The sequence below is a fragment of the Podarcis filfolensis genome (genome assembly GCF_964270895.1).
Source record: "Podarcis filfolensis genome assembly, chromosome: 11".
Taxonomy (NCBI): Eukaryota; Metazoa; Chordata; class Lepidosauria; order Squamata; family Lacertidae; genus Podarcis; species Podarcis filfolensis.
The window spans coordinates 53,854,978-53,872,377 of NC_139613.1; the positions used below are offsets into that span (position 1 = coordinate 53,854,978).

Sequence of the window (17,400 nt, forward strand, 5' to 3'; positions counted from 1 at the left end):
AATTTTAGTCACCACCATTTCAAGAGGGGCTTGAAATTTCAAGACAAAGGAGATGGTGTTGGACTTTCGGAGGAAGAGAGGAGAACTAGCCCCACTGTACATCTGGGAGGGCTGTGTGGAGAGAGTCTCTTCCTTTAAATTCCTAGGAGTTTATCTCAGTGAAGACCTTACTTGGAAAATAAATACAACCCGGGTGGTTAAGAAAGCCCAACAGAGACTCTATCTCCTCAGAGTATTGTGGAAGAACAATGTCAATCAACATTTGATGATCTCCTTTTACTGGTCCACAATAGAAAGTGTCCTTTCATACTGCATCATGGTGTGGTACGCTGGTTTGACATCATCTGATAGGAAGTGCCTACAGAGGGTGGTGAATACAGTACAAGATATTATGGGCTGTCCTGTGAATCTGCTGGATGAAAAAGCGGAAGAATGTTGCCTTAGGAGAGTGAGGAAAATTCTCAGGGATGATTCACACCCTGGCTGGCACTTTCTATATCAGGCATAAGATATAGAAGCATGATTAGTCGCACCAACAGGGTAAAGAACAGCTTCTATCCGTGGGCTGTTAGGCTGCTGAATGGAAAGATAACAACAGGGCAACTGACTTTCGGGTTTGGTGTGTGTGTGTCAGTAAACGAGGGGAATTAAGGCTAAAAGAGCTGAGTGGGGGGGTGCTTGTGTAATCTCACTGTATACAAGTTGTACAAGTGACGATAATGTATTTCAATTTCAATTGTCTCCCACAGCAGTGCAGCCATGGAGTCCAAGGCATCTCTCCCCCCCAGTCTCCAGCCAGTCTGCCCAAGATGGATCCCAGTTTTCCTTCCTTCTCCTCCTTCCCAGAACACCTTGCTCAAGATTCTCTTTTCCTGTCACCTCACCCTCAGTTGCCCTGGCAACCTACCAAATCCCCTCTCTGTTCACACCTCAGGGCAAGTGGGGAGGACAATTCTCTTGCATTGCCAATGGCTCTCAATGGCCCTCTATTGTTTCTTAATGGCCCTAGCTTGGCCAGGTCGGTCTTTTTGCATAGACTAGCTCAGGAATTCAACTGCAGCTTGTATTTCTCTCCCTTCACATCCCAAATAATCGACATCCTACCATTTATTAAGTTCTATGGCAGGGGTCAGCAAACTTCTTCAGCAGGGGGCCGGTCCACTGTCCCTCAGACCTTGTGGGGGGCCGGACTATATTTTTTTGGGGGGGGGGAAATTGAATTCCTGTGCCCCAAAAATAACCCAGAGATGCATTTTAAATAAAAGGACACATTCTATTCATGTAAAAACACGCTGATTCCCAGACCGTCCGCGGGCCAGATTTAGAAGGCGATTGGGTCGGATCCAGTCCCTGGGCCTTAGTTTGCCTACCCATGTTCTAGGGTTTTGGGGGGGTCCACCTCCCAAATCTACAACACCAACTTTACCAGCTGGCTCCAGAGTTGAAGGGGTCCTTGCCAAAAAAACCCTCCATGTTCTGGACTTTCCTATTGGCCATGGCTGGTTGGTATGATGAGCCACCATTTAAAATTCCCCACAGTGCTCTGGGTTGTCCTGAATAGCTTGACTCTGGAAACTGTAGGAATTTAAAATGATGTTTACTTATAGCTCAGTGCGATGTTCTGAGGGGAGGCATCAGAATCCCATAGGGGGATATTGCTGCTTGAGGATGATGGGGCAAGACCAGGCCTGTGTGTATAGCATTGCAGCCTTCATTGTACATGACATGGGTATTTGCTATGTTTATGTGGTAGTATAAGCTGTCTGTTCAACCTTTTACCTGCCTACATCTGCTGAGTGTTATACAAATGAAACAACTTCACAGCTGCGCAGGTTATCAGTATGGTTTATTGAACGAATGAAAAAAATAACTATGCAAAACAAAATCATTTTGAAAGTCTACTGTACACATACAAAAAAAGTTACGACAGACTACAAAACAACTAAACCGTCATAAGAGAAAGTGAACTTACGGCTGTGACACTGAAACAAAATAAAAATATTTTTATAACAGAAAAATACTGCCATTTCAGAATTAACAATACTAATGAAAAGTGCCTAGTTTTAAAACATTACTCTAGCTTTTTAAAAGCTGGAACGTGTTTCCTGAGCTCTTTTTTCTCTTATAGTTCTAACAAATCTCTCAAACTGTAATAAGCTACTTGTCAGACGAACTGCCGCTGTGTCATAATTTGGGTTGCCAACTTTTCAACTGGCAGCTATAACTATGTCTTCAACAGTAGCTTAATATACACCTGTTATTGGCAAGTGCTGAAGCTGTTTGCAGCAAGAAAAAAATCATTACCAGCTGAATTCTGCATATCAAGTTGCTGTGAAATACACAAGAAAAGGCCAGGCTAGTTTTTCCTACTCAGTTGGCATACTTAGCTATTGCTCTTAATCAAGATTTTGAAAATACAATCAAACGCATTCCCAAATGGCAGTTCCTGTTTGTGCTCTATATCCCAAGCCACCCAGGGATGTTTAGGAAGCAGCACTCGATGAGGCAAACTCTTGCTCCGACAATCACAGCAAAAAGGCCCTGTTTCTTTGTTTACTCTGTTCTAATTTACTTTTGCCAGAGCCATGCTCAACTGCAAATTGCTTTCTTAAACCCCCCTGCATTCAGAAAGGTTTGAAGCTGCTGTGAGAAGACTGGGGGGGGACGACACCCCAGAACTGTGCACACATCTGGCATATCCGTGCAGAATTCTGCACTGCAGTCTCTATATTTCTGACAGTAATTTCAGCTGTAAAGCAACATGGGGAAAAGACAGTTCTGAACAGCAGAGTAAACACGTTAACTGCAAGCAATCACCTTTTCTCTGAGGATACAATTACAGGGAAATTGCCATTAGCCAAGGCTCTGTTCAGACAGAAGCTTTCCCTGGTGACTGTCCCACTAAATAGGAAGTGGGAGAAGGTACTTCTAGGAAATGGTATCAACTGAGCACCACAGTCACTGATTTGATAGTGATGGTGTGCTGATCCCACCCAGCTGGGGGATTGGTATAGTCCTCTTGTGAGCTGTAAGTGTCAGATACACTAGTCCTGGACACCTGGCATTTGCAGAGAAAACCCTCTGCCTGGAAAACAGCTTTAATTAGGCATTGATTCTTACAGTGCTGCAGTAGACCGGACACATACACAGAAATGGTCAGTACAGAAGGGAAGATCTTAATTCAGATGCCTGTTTTTGGTCTAAAAAAATTACAGTGTCTCACGCATTTTAAAGAATCAACTATTTTCACATAAGAAACATTTTGTAATGGTAGACAGAGTCACATGGTGAATACAACTATCACATCATAGCCTGGTCATTTGAAGCTAATGCAACAAAAATCCCATATACACTGATCTTCTTCTTCTTCTTCTTCTTCTTCTTCTTCTTCTTCTTCTTCTTCTTCTTCTTCTTCTTCTTCTTCTTCTTCTTCTTAGCTTATATTGGCACTTAACACTAAAGATGTTTTTCCCATTTGTTGTGGCAAAATTAAACCTTTGGGTTCTCTGATGATGTATGAATCCCAGACCTCATATTTGGACACTAAGTGATACTTTTGTAGTGTAGCAAGGAACAGTCTCTGCAAAGAGAAAAATAGAAGTATACTATGTTAGTTGTCAATCTCTGAATGCTCGTAGCTTACTTGGTTAGCCAGGTCTTGAAACAATTGCGGGAATAAGCTACACCCTCCACCCAAATCCTCCAAACGTTTTAAATTAATAACTTTTGTTGCAAGGAGCGTTCCCTACACATGGATATACCGTCTCCACTTTGAGGTGTTGTAAATCACTACAATCAAGTGGTATATAAATTTTATGAAATGAATAAATACACATGATAAGCTCCACACAAGATGTCAGACACACAAAGGGTGCTCTGCACAGTTTTCTACAATCTATCTGATCACTAGGTTCAGTTCTGAGGACCTCTATTTCAAATATATTGTAAGTATAATAATAAAATTGGGGAGGAGAAGACATCCCATATGAGAAAATAATATGTTTAAGGATGTGGGAAAGATGTAGTATCCATATTTTTAAAAAATTCTGAAAGAAAACAACTGATCATGCTATTCAGAGGGAAAAGAAAAAATGATCTTAAGTTACAAGAAGTTAGGGGAGGAAAGATAATGAAAAAAGCTTAAAACCAGGAGTGGGGAACCTGTAGCTCCCCAAAGTTTGTTGGATTCCGACTCCAATCAGCCCATAATGTTGGCCAGGGGTAGGCAACCTAAGGCCCATGGGCCACAAGGGGCCCACGGGGGTCGTTTAACCGGCCCACAAGCCGCCCCCAAACCGAGCCGCCCACTCGGTTTGTCCCTGCACACTGCACTAAACCTGCGCAGCGCGGAGACTCGCTTCCGCAGTGCCAGAAATCGCATCTGTGCATGCTCCGATGCCGAAAATTGTGTCTGCGCAGATGCAGATGCTAGAAATCGTGTCAAACCACGCCTGCGCAGATGCCGGAAATCGTGGCCACGCGCGCAATGCAGCCCACAGAGGGATATCCGCTGGAGTGAACCGGCCCAGGCGAGGTAAACCTTGCCGACCCCTCATGTTGGCCGTGCTGACAGGGGCTGGTGAGAGCCAGGAGCCAGTGGCTTCTTCTGGATTGCAGGTTTCCCATCCTTGCTTTACACCAAAGCTCTATTCCCCCGAAGAAAGTGGCTTTCCCAACTCATTGGGCCCCTTGTAACATTCTGGTGACCTAATCAATGCTTCCCATCTCTATGTCAGCCATATGACTATTGTGATCTCCTTGACTTGTTTGTCCTTGAACTAGAGACAAAGCTTGTCGCTTGAATAGTTCCAAGGCAATAAGGCATAATTCAGGAACAGTGACTCTTTCCATGGTGAAGCAGAGGCCATTCTCTTACCCTCCCCATCCCCTGAGCTGCAGCAACCAAGAATCATGTTCTGTTGACAGAGGAGGAGGCTGGACCATGATAGCATCAGGGGAAACACTCTTTTGAACAATGCCTCACCATCCAGGAGCTGAACAGAGATGGTGGTCCTCCAGATGTTGTTGGGCTTCTACTTCCATCAGCCCCGGTCAGCATGGCCAATGGTCAGGGACGACGGGAGTTACCATATATTATTATTCTAATTCATTGCACTGAGAGCCAGTGTGGTGTAGTGGTTAAGTGTGGTAGACTCGTAATCTGGGGAACCGGGTTCACGTCTCCGTTCTTCCACATGCAGCTGCTGGGTGACCTTGGGCCAGTCACACTTCTCTGAAGTCTCTCAGCCCCACTCACCTCATAGAGTGTTTGTTGTGGGGGAGGAAGGGAAAGGAGAATGTTAGCCACTTTGAGACTCCTTCAGGTAGTGATAAAGTGGGATATCAAATCCAAACTCCTCTTCTTCTTCATTTATATCCCACCTTTTTATCAAGGTGGCATCCATAGTTCTCTCCTCCTCATTTAATCCCCACAACAACCCTGTGAGGTAGGTTAGGCTGAGAGGCAGTGACTGGCCAAAAGTCACCCAATGAGCTTCATGATGGTCAAGTGGGGATTTGAACCCTCATGTCCCAGGTCCTAGTCCAACACTCTCACCCAGGCTTCCTCAACCTCAGCCCTCTAGATATTTTGAGACTACAATTCACATCATCCCTGACCACTGGTCCTGCTAGCTAGGGATCATGGGAGTTGTAGGCCAAAAACATCTGGAGGGCCGAGGTTGAGGAAGCCTGCTCTAACCACTACACCACATGGCTTTTTGTTGTCCAGCAACATCTGGAAGGCCACAGGTGCCCATTTCCTGTGTTAAAGCAACTGATGTTGTCTCTGGGTCAGGAACTAGTCTCACCTGCATATATGAGGTTTCAGTTTCCACATAGTCTAATTCCAAAAAAAAATCAAGGTCTTGCTTGTTCTCCTAATATTTCATTATTAACCGACAATGTACTGTTTAAGGCAGTAACTGTACATGACACTCTAACAAACTTCATGACTCGTCTCAAGTCAGACTCTCGTAGGCCTCTGTTTTTATGTGCTTGGACAAGTCATAAAGTCTGTTAGAGCGCCATGTATAGTTACTCCTGACCTAACACAATTATACACACAACCTTCCTAATCTTTCCCCCCTAAAGCGACTGCCTCAGACTGTCTTCCTGCAATCCAGCTGTTAACCCAATCCCTCAATGGCTCCCAGTTGGAGTAATTATTTACTTTCAAGAAGCATGAATGGGCTGCTTGCCCTAAAAAATGGCAAAGATTATGGCAGTGTTTGGCCACTTGACAATAAAAACCAATATCCAGCAGTTTGAGTCCACACGGAACTTCCAAAACAGATAAGCAAGCACAGAGTTATCTGTCTATAAATCCACTAAGTTCGTTAAGTGTGATGCCTCCAACATGATCATTACTGAATACCTACCTTCTGTGAATTACAGGGATGTCTCCCAACTGGATTCTTGCAAACTGATCCAGCTTGGGGTGTTTTCACAAATGATACTAAGAACAGCACTTGGGATGAAAAGTTACCATCTATTCACAGTCTTAGTTTGAAATGCATGGCTTGTGAATTTTGTTTATATGGAATGGGAAGCAAAAGAGGGCTAGTTTTGGTCAAATATTCAGTGGGCTTTGTTGGAGGAAGCCTAAATGGGAGGGAGAGTTCACATTCCATCGCATCCAAAGCTCTGACAACTGGCCAAAGCAGGAGATGGGATCATTTTTCACCATTTGTTTTCTCATTGGTAGTTTTTAAATTCCTCCTTCCTGTTGAAACCATAAGGTTCCAGGCTGGCATAGTTAAGTAGCCTAATCGAGAGGACTCTTGAGAAAGTGAGGGACAGATCCAGCAGGCCCAAGGTCACTCTGACAGGCAGCATTCCTGAATATAAGTAAACCTGAGGGCTGGCCCATTATGGCAGCACAGTGGTACCTTGGTTCTCGAACTTAATCCATTCCGGGAGTCCGTTTGACTCCCGAAAACATTCAAAAACCAAGGAGTAGCTTCTGATTGGCTGCAGGAGCTTCCTGCACTCAATCGGAGGTCATGGAAGCCACGTTGGACGTTGGGCTTCTGAAAAATGTTCGCAAACCGGGGCATTCAGGAGCCGAGTTGTTCGAGAGCCAAGCTGTTCGACTACCAAGGTACCACTGTATCAATAAAATCATTTTTCATGTGCTGGGCTAGGGAAAGCAGCTTCAGAAGTACCACTGCTTGAGTAGAAACTCTTTGGCTCCAGGACATAATATGAGAAATAATTCTACTGGCAAGGCGAATATGCTTGTGCCAAGGCTCTATACGTGGTTTAGCACGAAATTGGCTTTCTTGGAAATAACTGGGGCCTTGTGGAGCCAGGGGCAGATGAGTTTAATGATCTATAATTTTGTAGTTGTTGGCACATTCTTAAACTTGGATCGCTTTAAAAGAGGATTGGACAAATTCGTGGAAGGCAAGGATATCAGAGGGTACTAGCCATGATGACTATTCTCTGCCTCTATGGTTGGAGGCAGAGATGCTTCTCAATTTCGGTTCCCAGACATCCCCAGTTCCCGGGGACAGTCCCTGGATTTGCAAATCTGTCCCCAGAGAAATTCTATCCCTGGAATGCCCCCAGATTTGCAAATCTGTCCCCAGGAAACGTGGCAGCGGCAGCCTCAGCAGCCCGGAGCCAGCCTGGTAGCGCAGTTGGCTCTGGCTGGCTTCAGGAGCTGCTCACTGCTTGCTGCCACCACCACTGCAGAGGAGGAACCAGGGACGTCCAGCGGTACAGATTTCCTGCCCCCTTCCCCCTTTGTTTTGACAGATTTGGGGAGGCTCAGGAGTTATGGGCAGGCGGCCATTGCCCAGGAGGGGTGCAAGGCGCACGGTTTCTCTGCCAGGCAAGGTGCAAAGCCCTTCTTTCGCACCCTGTGAAACATAAATGGGCAGAGTTTTTAAAAAACTGGGCAACGGCCAGCCGCTCAATACTCCCGAGCCTCCCCTGATCTGTCAAAACAAAGGGGGAAGGGGGCAGAAGATTGGGGGAGGCTTGGGAGTCACAGGCACTCGGCGCGCTATTGCCCAGTTTTTTAAAAACTCTGCGCATTTATGTTTCACAGGGTGTGAAAGAAGGGATTTGCAGCTTTAAACAATATGCATGTGTGCTTGGGCCCAGGTCTTTTGCCTCACCATCCCCACTACTGACTCCCTGTTTCTGCTCAGCTTCAAAGAAGAATAAAAAGTGTCCCCGGATTCATTGAAAAAAATCTGGTAACCAGATTTCTAAATGCCAGTTTCTGGAAACCGTACTCAGGTCCTGTTCTCAGGTACTGCTTGCCGGTTTCCCAGAAAGCATCTGGGTAAGAACAGGATGTGGGCCATTGGTCTTATCCAGCAGGATTTTCTTAAGTTCAGATAAGAATGGTTATATGGTTGGCTAAGAGTGGCGCTGTGGGTAAACCACAGAGCCTAGGACTTGCCGATCAGAAGGTCGGCGGTTCGAATCCCCGCGACAGGGTAAGCCCCTGTTGCTCGGTCCCTGCTCCTGCCAACCTAGCAGTTCGAAAGCACGTCAAAGTGCAAGTAGATAAATAGGTACCACTCCAGCGGGAAGGTAAACGGCGTTTCTGTGCACTGCTCTGGTTTGCCAGAAGCGGCTTAGTCACGCTGGCCACATGACCCGGAAGCTGTATGCCGGCTCCCTCGGCCAATAAAGCGAGATGAGCACCGCAACCCCAGAGTTGGCCACGACTGGACCTAATGGTCAGGGGTCCCTTTACCTTTACCTTAAGAGTTTTTTTAATAATGGAGCAGAGCTGCTTTAGGGACTGTTATATTCATTAACTTCTCTTCTTCTACACACCTCTCAAGGTGATGTACGCAGCTATGTACCAGATGACATGACAGTGACAAAGGAAAAGTGAGAGGAAAGCAGCCTTACAGGGTGAAAAAGAAAAGCTTTAATTCCAGCCTTCTCCTTTTTATATGCACCCCTTGCAGATTTCAAGCACACCTCCATAAGATGATCGAGAAACTCGCTTTCTGTTTTAAATGGCTATTCTCAAGGATTTTGACTCTGTGCCAGATTCCAGATCCTCTATGAAACACCTCACATGGATCGCAGTGTATAATTGACTAACTTTCCTCCCTAATGTGATGAAGAAATCAGTTTGAAATTAGCATCTCAATACACTGGAATGAAAAGGAAATTAGGCTGCAATCTCACTGATATATGTCCGTACCTCTTTCTCTGAGGTCTGTAATGTAGGCTTTCATAAATTCTTTTTCAAACAGCTCACGATCACGGTCACTTTCTGTTATTTCGTCAATCTCTTGAAATGAGGTTGTTTCAAGAGGGTTATCCTTGAGGCTTATAAATCTGCAAAAAAATGAAATATTAGCATGAAGAGGGTTATATAATGTTCCTTATCATGAGCAGACTGTAACTTGCTATATGCCAAATGATTTATTGCCCTATAAATTTTCCGTTCTTCCTACTTGGTTACTGAGCAAAGTCAATTTATCTATGGGCAAAAGTTTGCTACTCTTTTCGTGGGCATAGAAGCCACACACTTTTCATGCTGATTAGCTAGAATAAACGTTAATTCAGAAGTAGCCTTGTGGAGGCAGACACGCGCAAGACTGAGAGCACATGCTTAATTATTGAATTGAAAGACATATTTTCTACCTCCTGAGGAGCATAAAAATATGACTCCACCCTCTCAGTTCAATTTTGCACAGCAATCTGAAGCAGGGGAAACCATGAAAAATATTTTAACTCAAGGGAGTTAGCTAGAATTATGAAGGGGGGAAACACCAGATTCATATGTGTGGGATGTAATCCATTGGAACAGTCAAATGCAACATTCCTTATTTTCCTAGAGTGGGCACAGGCAAGGGGGACATCCAGTCAGTGTAACTTCCTGTTCCATTGGTCTGGAGCATCCTTCCCCTGCATGTGACCTGGGAGATGGGCATGGCCCTGGCTGACTCCATAAAAGTCAAGTCACGCAACCATTTTCTCTCTCTTGCTCTCCTCTCTTGCTTGCTGCTCTCTTGCTGCCATGCTGCTCGCCTGCAGCCATTTTGTTCTCTTAATATAATTTTGCTGTCTGCTGGCTCTCAGTCAGCAGCACGTGAGCTCACTCTCCATGTGAGATAGACTGACAGACTGTTATGTAACTACTAAGGAAAGCCTTTTGGGGATCTAATTGTGAACTGAATGTGAGTAAATTTCTTGTTACTTTTAAGGAAAGACTCTTGTCTCTTTATTCTTTTAAGAGGGATAAAAGGGGACACCAGGAATAATCCATCTGGGCAAGCCAAATTGGATCACTTAACTAAAGAGATTCAAATGAATCTGCAAACTAGCTTCCTGGTATACTGAGGGGGATCTGCTCTGCTACATCACTCACTAGAGTGAAGGAAGGATACTTATTCAATATATCCTTTCCTACTATCCTTAATGGGACGCGGGTGGCACTGTGGGTTAAACCACAGAGCCTAGGACTTGCCAGTCAGAAGGTCACCGGTTCAAATCCCCATGACGGGGTGAGCTCCCGTTGCTCGGTCCCTGCTCCTGCCAACCTAGCAGTTCGAAAGCACACCAAGTGCAAGTAGATAAATAGGTACCCCTCCAGCGGGAAGGTAAACGGCGTTTCCGTGTGCTGCTCTGGTTCGCCATGCTGACCACATGACCCGGAAGCTGTACGCCGGCTCCCTTGGCCAGTAAAGCGAGATGAGCACCGCAACCCCAGAGTCGGCCACGACTGGACCTTACCTTTACTATCCTTAACATTCCCACAATATGTGAGCTCTGCTCCTCCTGGCACACTTCCATGGCTCAATATTCAGATCCCTACTAGCCCCCATGAGACCATGATCAGAATTACTGGTTCTGAGAGCAAAGACCTTCAACCAGGGGTCAGCAACCTTTCAGAAGGAGACAGCAGATTTTGAATTTTGAGAGTGTACTGAGGGTACTCATCACAAAATAGCTGCTGGGGTGGCATAATGCAAAACGGCTGCCACAGGCAGCATGGCATAGCACATGACCAACCCTGACAATCTTATGCTTACCACAGGAAGTTAGATATGTTCTAATTGTGGAGATCACACAATACTGGTTGCACCCACACACTGTTTGTGTTGGTTGTCCTGAATTTGTTTAACATGGCAGGATTATTATGGAATTAATTGGGCTAAAGGAGGCTTTATCTTATCTGTAAATATGGTTATGATCAGTACTTTTTTCCTAGAAAAATAGGTGCCGGTACTCACCATATTCCCCATCCTTACCATGCTACAATTCCCAGCACCTTTAGCAAACTACACTTGCCAGGATTGTTGGGGAAATTGCTTAGTGTGGATGTGACCTTCATTGCTCCTCTTCCCCAACAGCAAGCCATGAACATAGTTTCTTGGGTACCTAAAAGAGTTTTCCTTATCCCCTCACCCCTTGTTTTACAAGCATATCTGTCAAGATGCTTCTTCTGCTACCTGTTTGTGACACCTTGTAACCTGAACGTAATATTGTGTGTGTGTGTGTTGGGAGTTAGATTATGTGAAGAAAATGCAGGATTAGATTCCATCCATTGCAGAATCTAGGGGAACAGATCCAGGAAAGAGAAAAAGAAGAACATTTTTTGAAGTTGTTATTGATTACTTACTTTAAACCTGTGGTTGACTCACATATAGCTGTGGGCATCTTAACCAACTTATCGCCACTCACTGCCAGCAAAGTGAGCTTCGACATGTTGACCAAAGCTTGTGGAAGATAAGTAAGCTCGTTTTTCTGCAGGAGAAGAGTTTGTAATTCTTCCAGCCTTGGGAGATCAATAAGAGTTGCATAGTTAAATGCATTAATACCATAGCTGATATGTTTGCTTATATACTAGCAAACTTCCTAGTGATATGATAATCTGTATTTGCCAGGCCATGAGGAAATGAGAAGGTTTTCAGGAAATGCATGCACTCAGGAGAGCTGAAAATGCAGACCACTGGGAAGATGATTTGCAGAATGAAAGTAAAGGCACTCAGAAAACACCTGCCAAAGAGCAAGGCAGTTGTAGCAAAATTCCCGCCCTCCATCCATGAGAATGTCACTGAAATTTTCTTTCAGAGCCATTGTGGTGTAGTGGTTAAGAGTGGTGGACTCGTAATCTGGTGAACCGGGTTCGCTTCCCCACTCCTCCACATGCAGCTGCTGGGTGACCTTGGGCTAGTCACACTTCTCTGAAGTCTCTCAGCCCCACTCACCTCACAGAGTGTTTGTTGTGGGGGAGGAAGGGAAAGGAGAATGTTAGCCGCTTTGAGACTCCTTTGGGTGGGTAGTGATAAAGCGGGGTATCAAATCCAAACTCCTCCTCTTTCCCATTTGATAATTTTGGAATGCAATTTCTTTTCTCATTAACTGATGGAGAATGTTTGTGTGAGAGTGTGTAGAAATGTCAGGCACAGCCCCAAGCTAAATACACTATAAACCAAGGATGTTGGTAGACTCAACTCCAACCATCGCGAACCATCATGTATGCTAGCTGGGCCTGATGAAAGCTGGAGTCAAACCACCTTTGGAGGGTTACAGGTTCCTCATCCCTGATATAAACCTCCTTCAGGCATGCAAAAGAACACAAGGACTGAAACTGGGAAGGTTCTGAACGCCCTTAGAACCTCTCTGCTGAACTTCATGCTGAAGATGTAAATGTTGGGTGAGGAGGGCGAATTGTGGGCAGGGCTGGTGAAGCCATGCCCCTGACCCAACACATTCTTTTTACCACCTGAAGATGGCTATAGAGTCTTAACCATAATTACTTTCAAAGCAGGACAGCAGACATGTGGCTTAGCTGCCACCATCCTTCCAGCTCATAGACCAGAATATTTGTGCACATCCAAGGTTTCTAAGCTTCCACTGCAAATGATAGTTAGATCAGCAGGGGCTGGTCTACAAGGGCAAATGAAGCACAACCTCTATCCACCCTCAGCCAGCCCCAAGGCACCTGCCTTCTTACTTGCTACCAGTTCATGGAGTGGCACTGCCAGGCAGCTTCCTCTTTCTTAGATCCCATGCATAGAAAACATGGATCTGAGAGGCTTCTTTCTTGTCTGACACTTTTCAGGCATGGGTCTGAGCAGTTTTCCCATTGCCCTGCCACTTTCCCCCAGAAAACTTGCTCTTTAGTGCTAAATCAGAACAAATGGCAATCCACAGAAAAGCCAATTCAGCACTAAAGATCAGGGTTCTCCAGTGGAAAGCAGTGGAGCAAATGAAGGTGTGGCTAAGTCCTTAGTCTCAGTGTTCCACTTGCAGAATTCAGCAGTGGGGAGAATGGGGAAAGAACTAGAATCTGTTGTCTCTGCCTCTCATTGGCTGTGGCTCCACTTAGAGAGCCAGCATGGTGTAGTGGTTAAGAGCGATGGACTCGTAATCTGGTGAACCGGGTTCGCATCTCCGCTCCTCCACATGCAGCTGCTGGGTGACCTTGGGCTAGTCACACCTTTCTGAAGTCTCTCAGCCTCACTTACCTCACATTGTGTTTGTTATGGGGGAGGAAGGGAGAGGAGATTGTGAGCCGCTTTGAGACTCCTTAAGGGGAGTGAAAGGCGGAATATCAAGTCCAAACTCCTCTTCTTCTCTTCTTACTGGTGTTATACCTCCCTTTTGCTAATGGGTACCAGCCAATACTGAATTAGACAACCTCCTCAATCCATGCCAAATTTAGACAGTATAGTCAGTCAATGCTTCGTTTGTTACAACCAAACTTAATTTCAAAGGCAATATAAAGGACTACCTGTCTATGTCTTGTGGGAGATCTTTGAGGTTGTTGCTGCTCATATCCAACCACTGCAAACTCGACATCCGCAGCACACATATTGGAATTGAGGGGAAACTGTTTGCTGACACATCGACAAAGGTCACTTTTTTCAAGTTACTTAGCTGTAAAACAAACCAACAATTATGAAGAATTCAGTGAGGAAAGAATGCATTTAATTACGGAGCTTGGGGTTTTCATCCCCCCCAATAAGCACAAAGAGGTATCTAAGAATTAACATTGTATTGGTTTTATAAAACTAAGCTTTACTCAGACCCACTGAAATGAATGAACATGAAAAAGTTAGATCCACTAATTCCAATAGGTGTGCTGTGGGTAATACCACCCTATGCATTCTTCCTGACTTTCAAGCAATGCTAGAAACTTAAAATATTGCTCAGGCTACTGCTCTAAGGCTGCAATCCTATAATTACTACTCATTAGTAAGACCCATTTTCAATGGAATTTACTCCCCAGTAGATGGGGAAAGATTGTAGCCTCGGTCTACAGTTCTGCACACATTCACTAGATGTTGACCATTCGGGGAACATTGAAGAAGATGAGAAACCTCCTTCCTTTTTTCTAGGATCCTCCAATTTTCTCCAATCAATGGCAGCAGCTAGAGGAGAGAGGCTTCACACAAGGCTGCCACCACCAGTAATCTGGGTTGGGCTTCCACTGCAAATATTTGAAAGTACAATTAGGAAGACTCAGATACAGGCATGCACATTTAAGCTTCACATGCCCCAGAGGGTAAAAAATGATAATTGCTCACTTGCATATATTAATTAAATGTGCTTCGCTTTCTCTTTCATGGAAATCAGTGGGACATAAAAGAGCCTAACTTTGCCTAGATCATACACATTATATTAAAATCAGTTAGGCTTGCTTTCAAGAAATGGATTAAGGATCAGAATTTTAATGTCCCCAGTTCTTTAGAAGACTGGCAAAGGATAATGCTTTGCTTTAATCTAACAGTTTTCCTGGAGAGCAAAAGACACCTGAAAGCCAAGAAATCAAATTAATCCTGTTTCCTAGAAAAGGCACAATAAAAGTAAACAAGCAGGGGAAATATGGGAAAGAAATTAAACAACATCTTCTTTTGCTTATGGGGTACAATCCATGAGCTCTTGTGGAAGAAACATTATAGCAATGTTGTGTGACATTGCTTTATTCGACCTTGCATAATACCTGTATGACTCCAATATATTTAATCCAAAGAAGACCTTTGAGATAAACAGAAGTTGCCAGTAGCAATTCTTGCTAAATTTTAGCCTGTTTTCCAAGCATAGATAAAGGTAAAGGTACCCCGACCATTGGGTCCAGTTGTGGATAACTCTGGGGTTGCGCACTCATCTCGCTCTATAGGCCAAGGGAGCTGACGTTTGTCCACAGCTAGCTTCCGGGTCATGTGGCCAGCATGACTAAGCCGCTTCTGGTGAACCAGAGCAGCGCATGGAAACATTGTTTACCTTCCCGCCGGAGCGGTACCTACCGTATTTTTCGCCCTATAGGACGCACTTTTTCCCCTCCAAAAATGAAGGGGAAATGTGTGTGCGTCCTATGGGGCGAATGCAGGCTTCAGGAAGCTATCCGCAAGCCTTGCAAGCCCGGCGGGAGTTCCCGCGGACTCGCAAGGCTTGCAGGCAGCAGCCTGCAGCCCGAAGCATGGGGTGCCCTCTGGAGGGAGTTGCCGTGGGCTTGCAAGGCTTGCAGGCAGCAGCCTGCAGCCCACAAGCTTGGGGGACAGCGGGGAGGCGCAGCGCCGCCATCCCGCTGTTCCCCGACCTGGTTTGGATTCCCCGACCTGGTTTTGGGGGGGAAATAAAGGGGGGGAAATTTCCTTTATTTCCCCCCAAAAAACTAGGTACATCCTATGGGCCAGTGCGCCCTATGGGACGAAAAATACGGTATTTATCTACTTGCACTTTGACGTGCTTTTGAACTGCTAGGTTGGCAGGAGCTGGGACTGAGCAACGGAAGCTCACCCCATCATGGGGATTTGAACCACCGACCTTCTGATCAGCAAGCCCTAGCCTCTGTGGTTTAGACCACAGTGCCCCCTGCATCCTTTCCAAGCATAGGTGGTGCTGAAATCAGAGCTTCCTTTATGCAGTGATGTGCTTCTTCCAGCCCAAGTTGTGCACCCTGGGATGTCTTCTTACCCTCCCAGGTCACCAGATAATACTGCTAAATAATTAGACTGCAGAGGTCAGCCTTGCTCACCTACAGGAATCAGGGTACTATTTAAAAGCCGATTTGCTGGAGTTTGAAAGCACTGCATTTCTTTTTAAATTACAGTAATTGTTTCTAAAGTTGAATGTGTGCATATAAATTTGCACTGTGCCCTTGCAAGCGCAGATAATCCTGGCAGCTCCTGAAAGGGCACTGGGCTTTGCAAGTCACCCATCAGTTGATCACCAGTTCGATTTCAAACCATGTGGGTGACTTCATGTCATTATTATTTTATTTATTAGATTTATATACCGTCCTTCATCAAAAGAACTTGGGGTGGTTCACAAGATCAGGTGATTGGCATTAGAGTGATCCTTCCCACCATGGTCATAGCCAGGGAGGGGCAGGGAGGTCGAACGGAATCCATTCCAGAACTCCATTTGACTTCCAAAATGTTAGGAAACCAAAGTGTGGCTTCTGATTGGCTGCTGGAAGCTCCTGCAGCCAATCCGAAGCCACAGAAGTCAGACGTTCGGCTTCCAAAAATAGTTTGCAAACCAGAACACTCACTTCCAGGTTTGTGGCGTTTGGAAGCCAAAACGTTCGAGAACGAAGCCATTTGAAAACCAAGGTACGACTGTATAATTTTTTCTCTCAGTCACTAACTCTCATGAGCACTGAAATGATTTTGAAGGGCTGTGGGTGAGAGACCAGCAAGGTATCATTTTAACCTGAATGGAAAGTGTGGGATGTACAAACTGAGTAGTAGTAGTAGTAGTAGTAGTAGTAGTAATAATAATAATAATAATAATAATAATAATAATAATAATAATTTATTTATACCCTGCCCACCTGGCTGGGTTTTCCCAGCCACTCTGGGTGGCTTCCAACAAAATATTAAAATACAATAGTCGGTCAAACATTAAAAGCTTCTCTAAACAGGGCTGCCTTCAGATGTCTTCTAAAAGTCTGGTAGTTGTTTTTCTCTTTGACATCTGGTGGGAGGGCGTTCCACAGGGCGGGTGCCACTACCAAGAAGGCCCTCTTCCATCTTCCCAGGCACCTCAGGCAAGCAAACCAAGCTGAATGCCAACATAGTGTTATTCTCAATGTCTATTGCAATTTTTTTTTACATATGTTTCCTTAACTAAGAAAAAACAACAAACCTAATTTAAGGCTAAGATATGTGCTATTGCTATCTGAAGATTGTTCAACTTTCTCAGAGCTGTTGGTTTCGGGGCCTCAGGAACTTCTGGACTTTACCACCTTGTGAACCAAGTTAATTGGTGACCCCTGTCCTCAAAACTGGTCATCAAACTTCTATCACATGGTACATGTCAGCTGCGTCCCATTGCTGACAGAGGGGCAGAGCTTGGAGAGACAGGAGGAGGTAATTAGGCAGGAATGCGGGATGAGGGAGGAGCAGCCAAGTTGCAGTAGAAGCCTGAGCTCCGAGAACAAGGAGAAGGAAGGGGGAGTTC

General features: G+C 45.0%; 2 protein-coding genes across 4 annotated transcripts in view; one reads left to right on the forward strand and one right to left on the reverse strand.

The window, feature by feature from the left end:
• Positions 1-17,400, forward strand: part of LOC310745011 (cryptic protein-like) — a 290,490-nt gene that overhangs the window by 156,162 nt on the left and 116,928 nt on the right. The gene's annotated exons all lie outside the window — the stretch shown is intronic.
• LRRC2 (leucine rich repeat containing 2) overlaps positions 3,475-17,400 on the reverse strand; it is an 84,510-nt gene continuing 70,584 nt past the window's right edge. For both annotated transcript variants that reach the window (XM_083577084.1, XM_083577083.1), the window contains exons 6-9: positions 13,724-13,869; positions 11,606-11,761; positions 9,179-9,315; positions 3,475-3,580 (exon numbers count right to left, since the gene is read on the reverse strand). In XM_083577084.1, the coding sequence (XP_083433210.1) occupies positions 3,531-3,580; positions 9,179-9,315; positions 11,606-11,761; positions 13,724-13,869 (489 nt within the window). In that variant the 3' untranslated portion in view covers positions 3,475-3,530. The remainder of the gene's footprint in view (positions 3,581-9,178; positions 9,316-11,605; positions 11,762-13,723; positions 13,870-17,400) is intronic.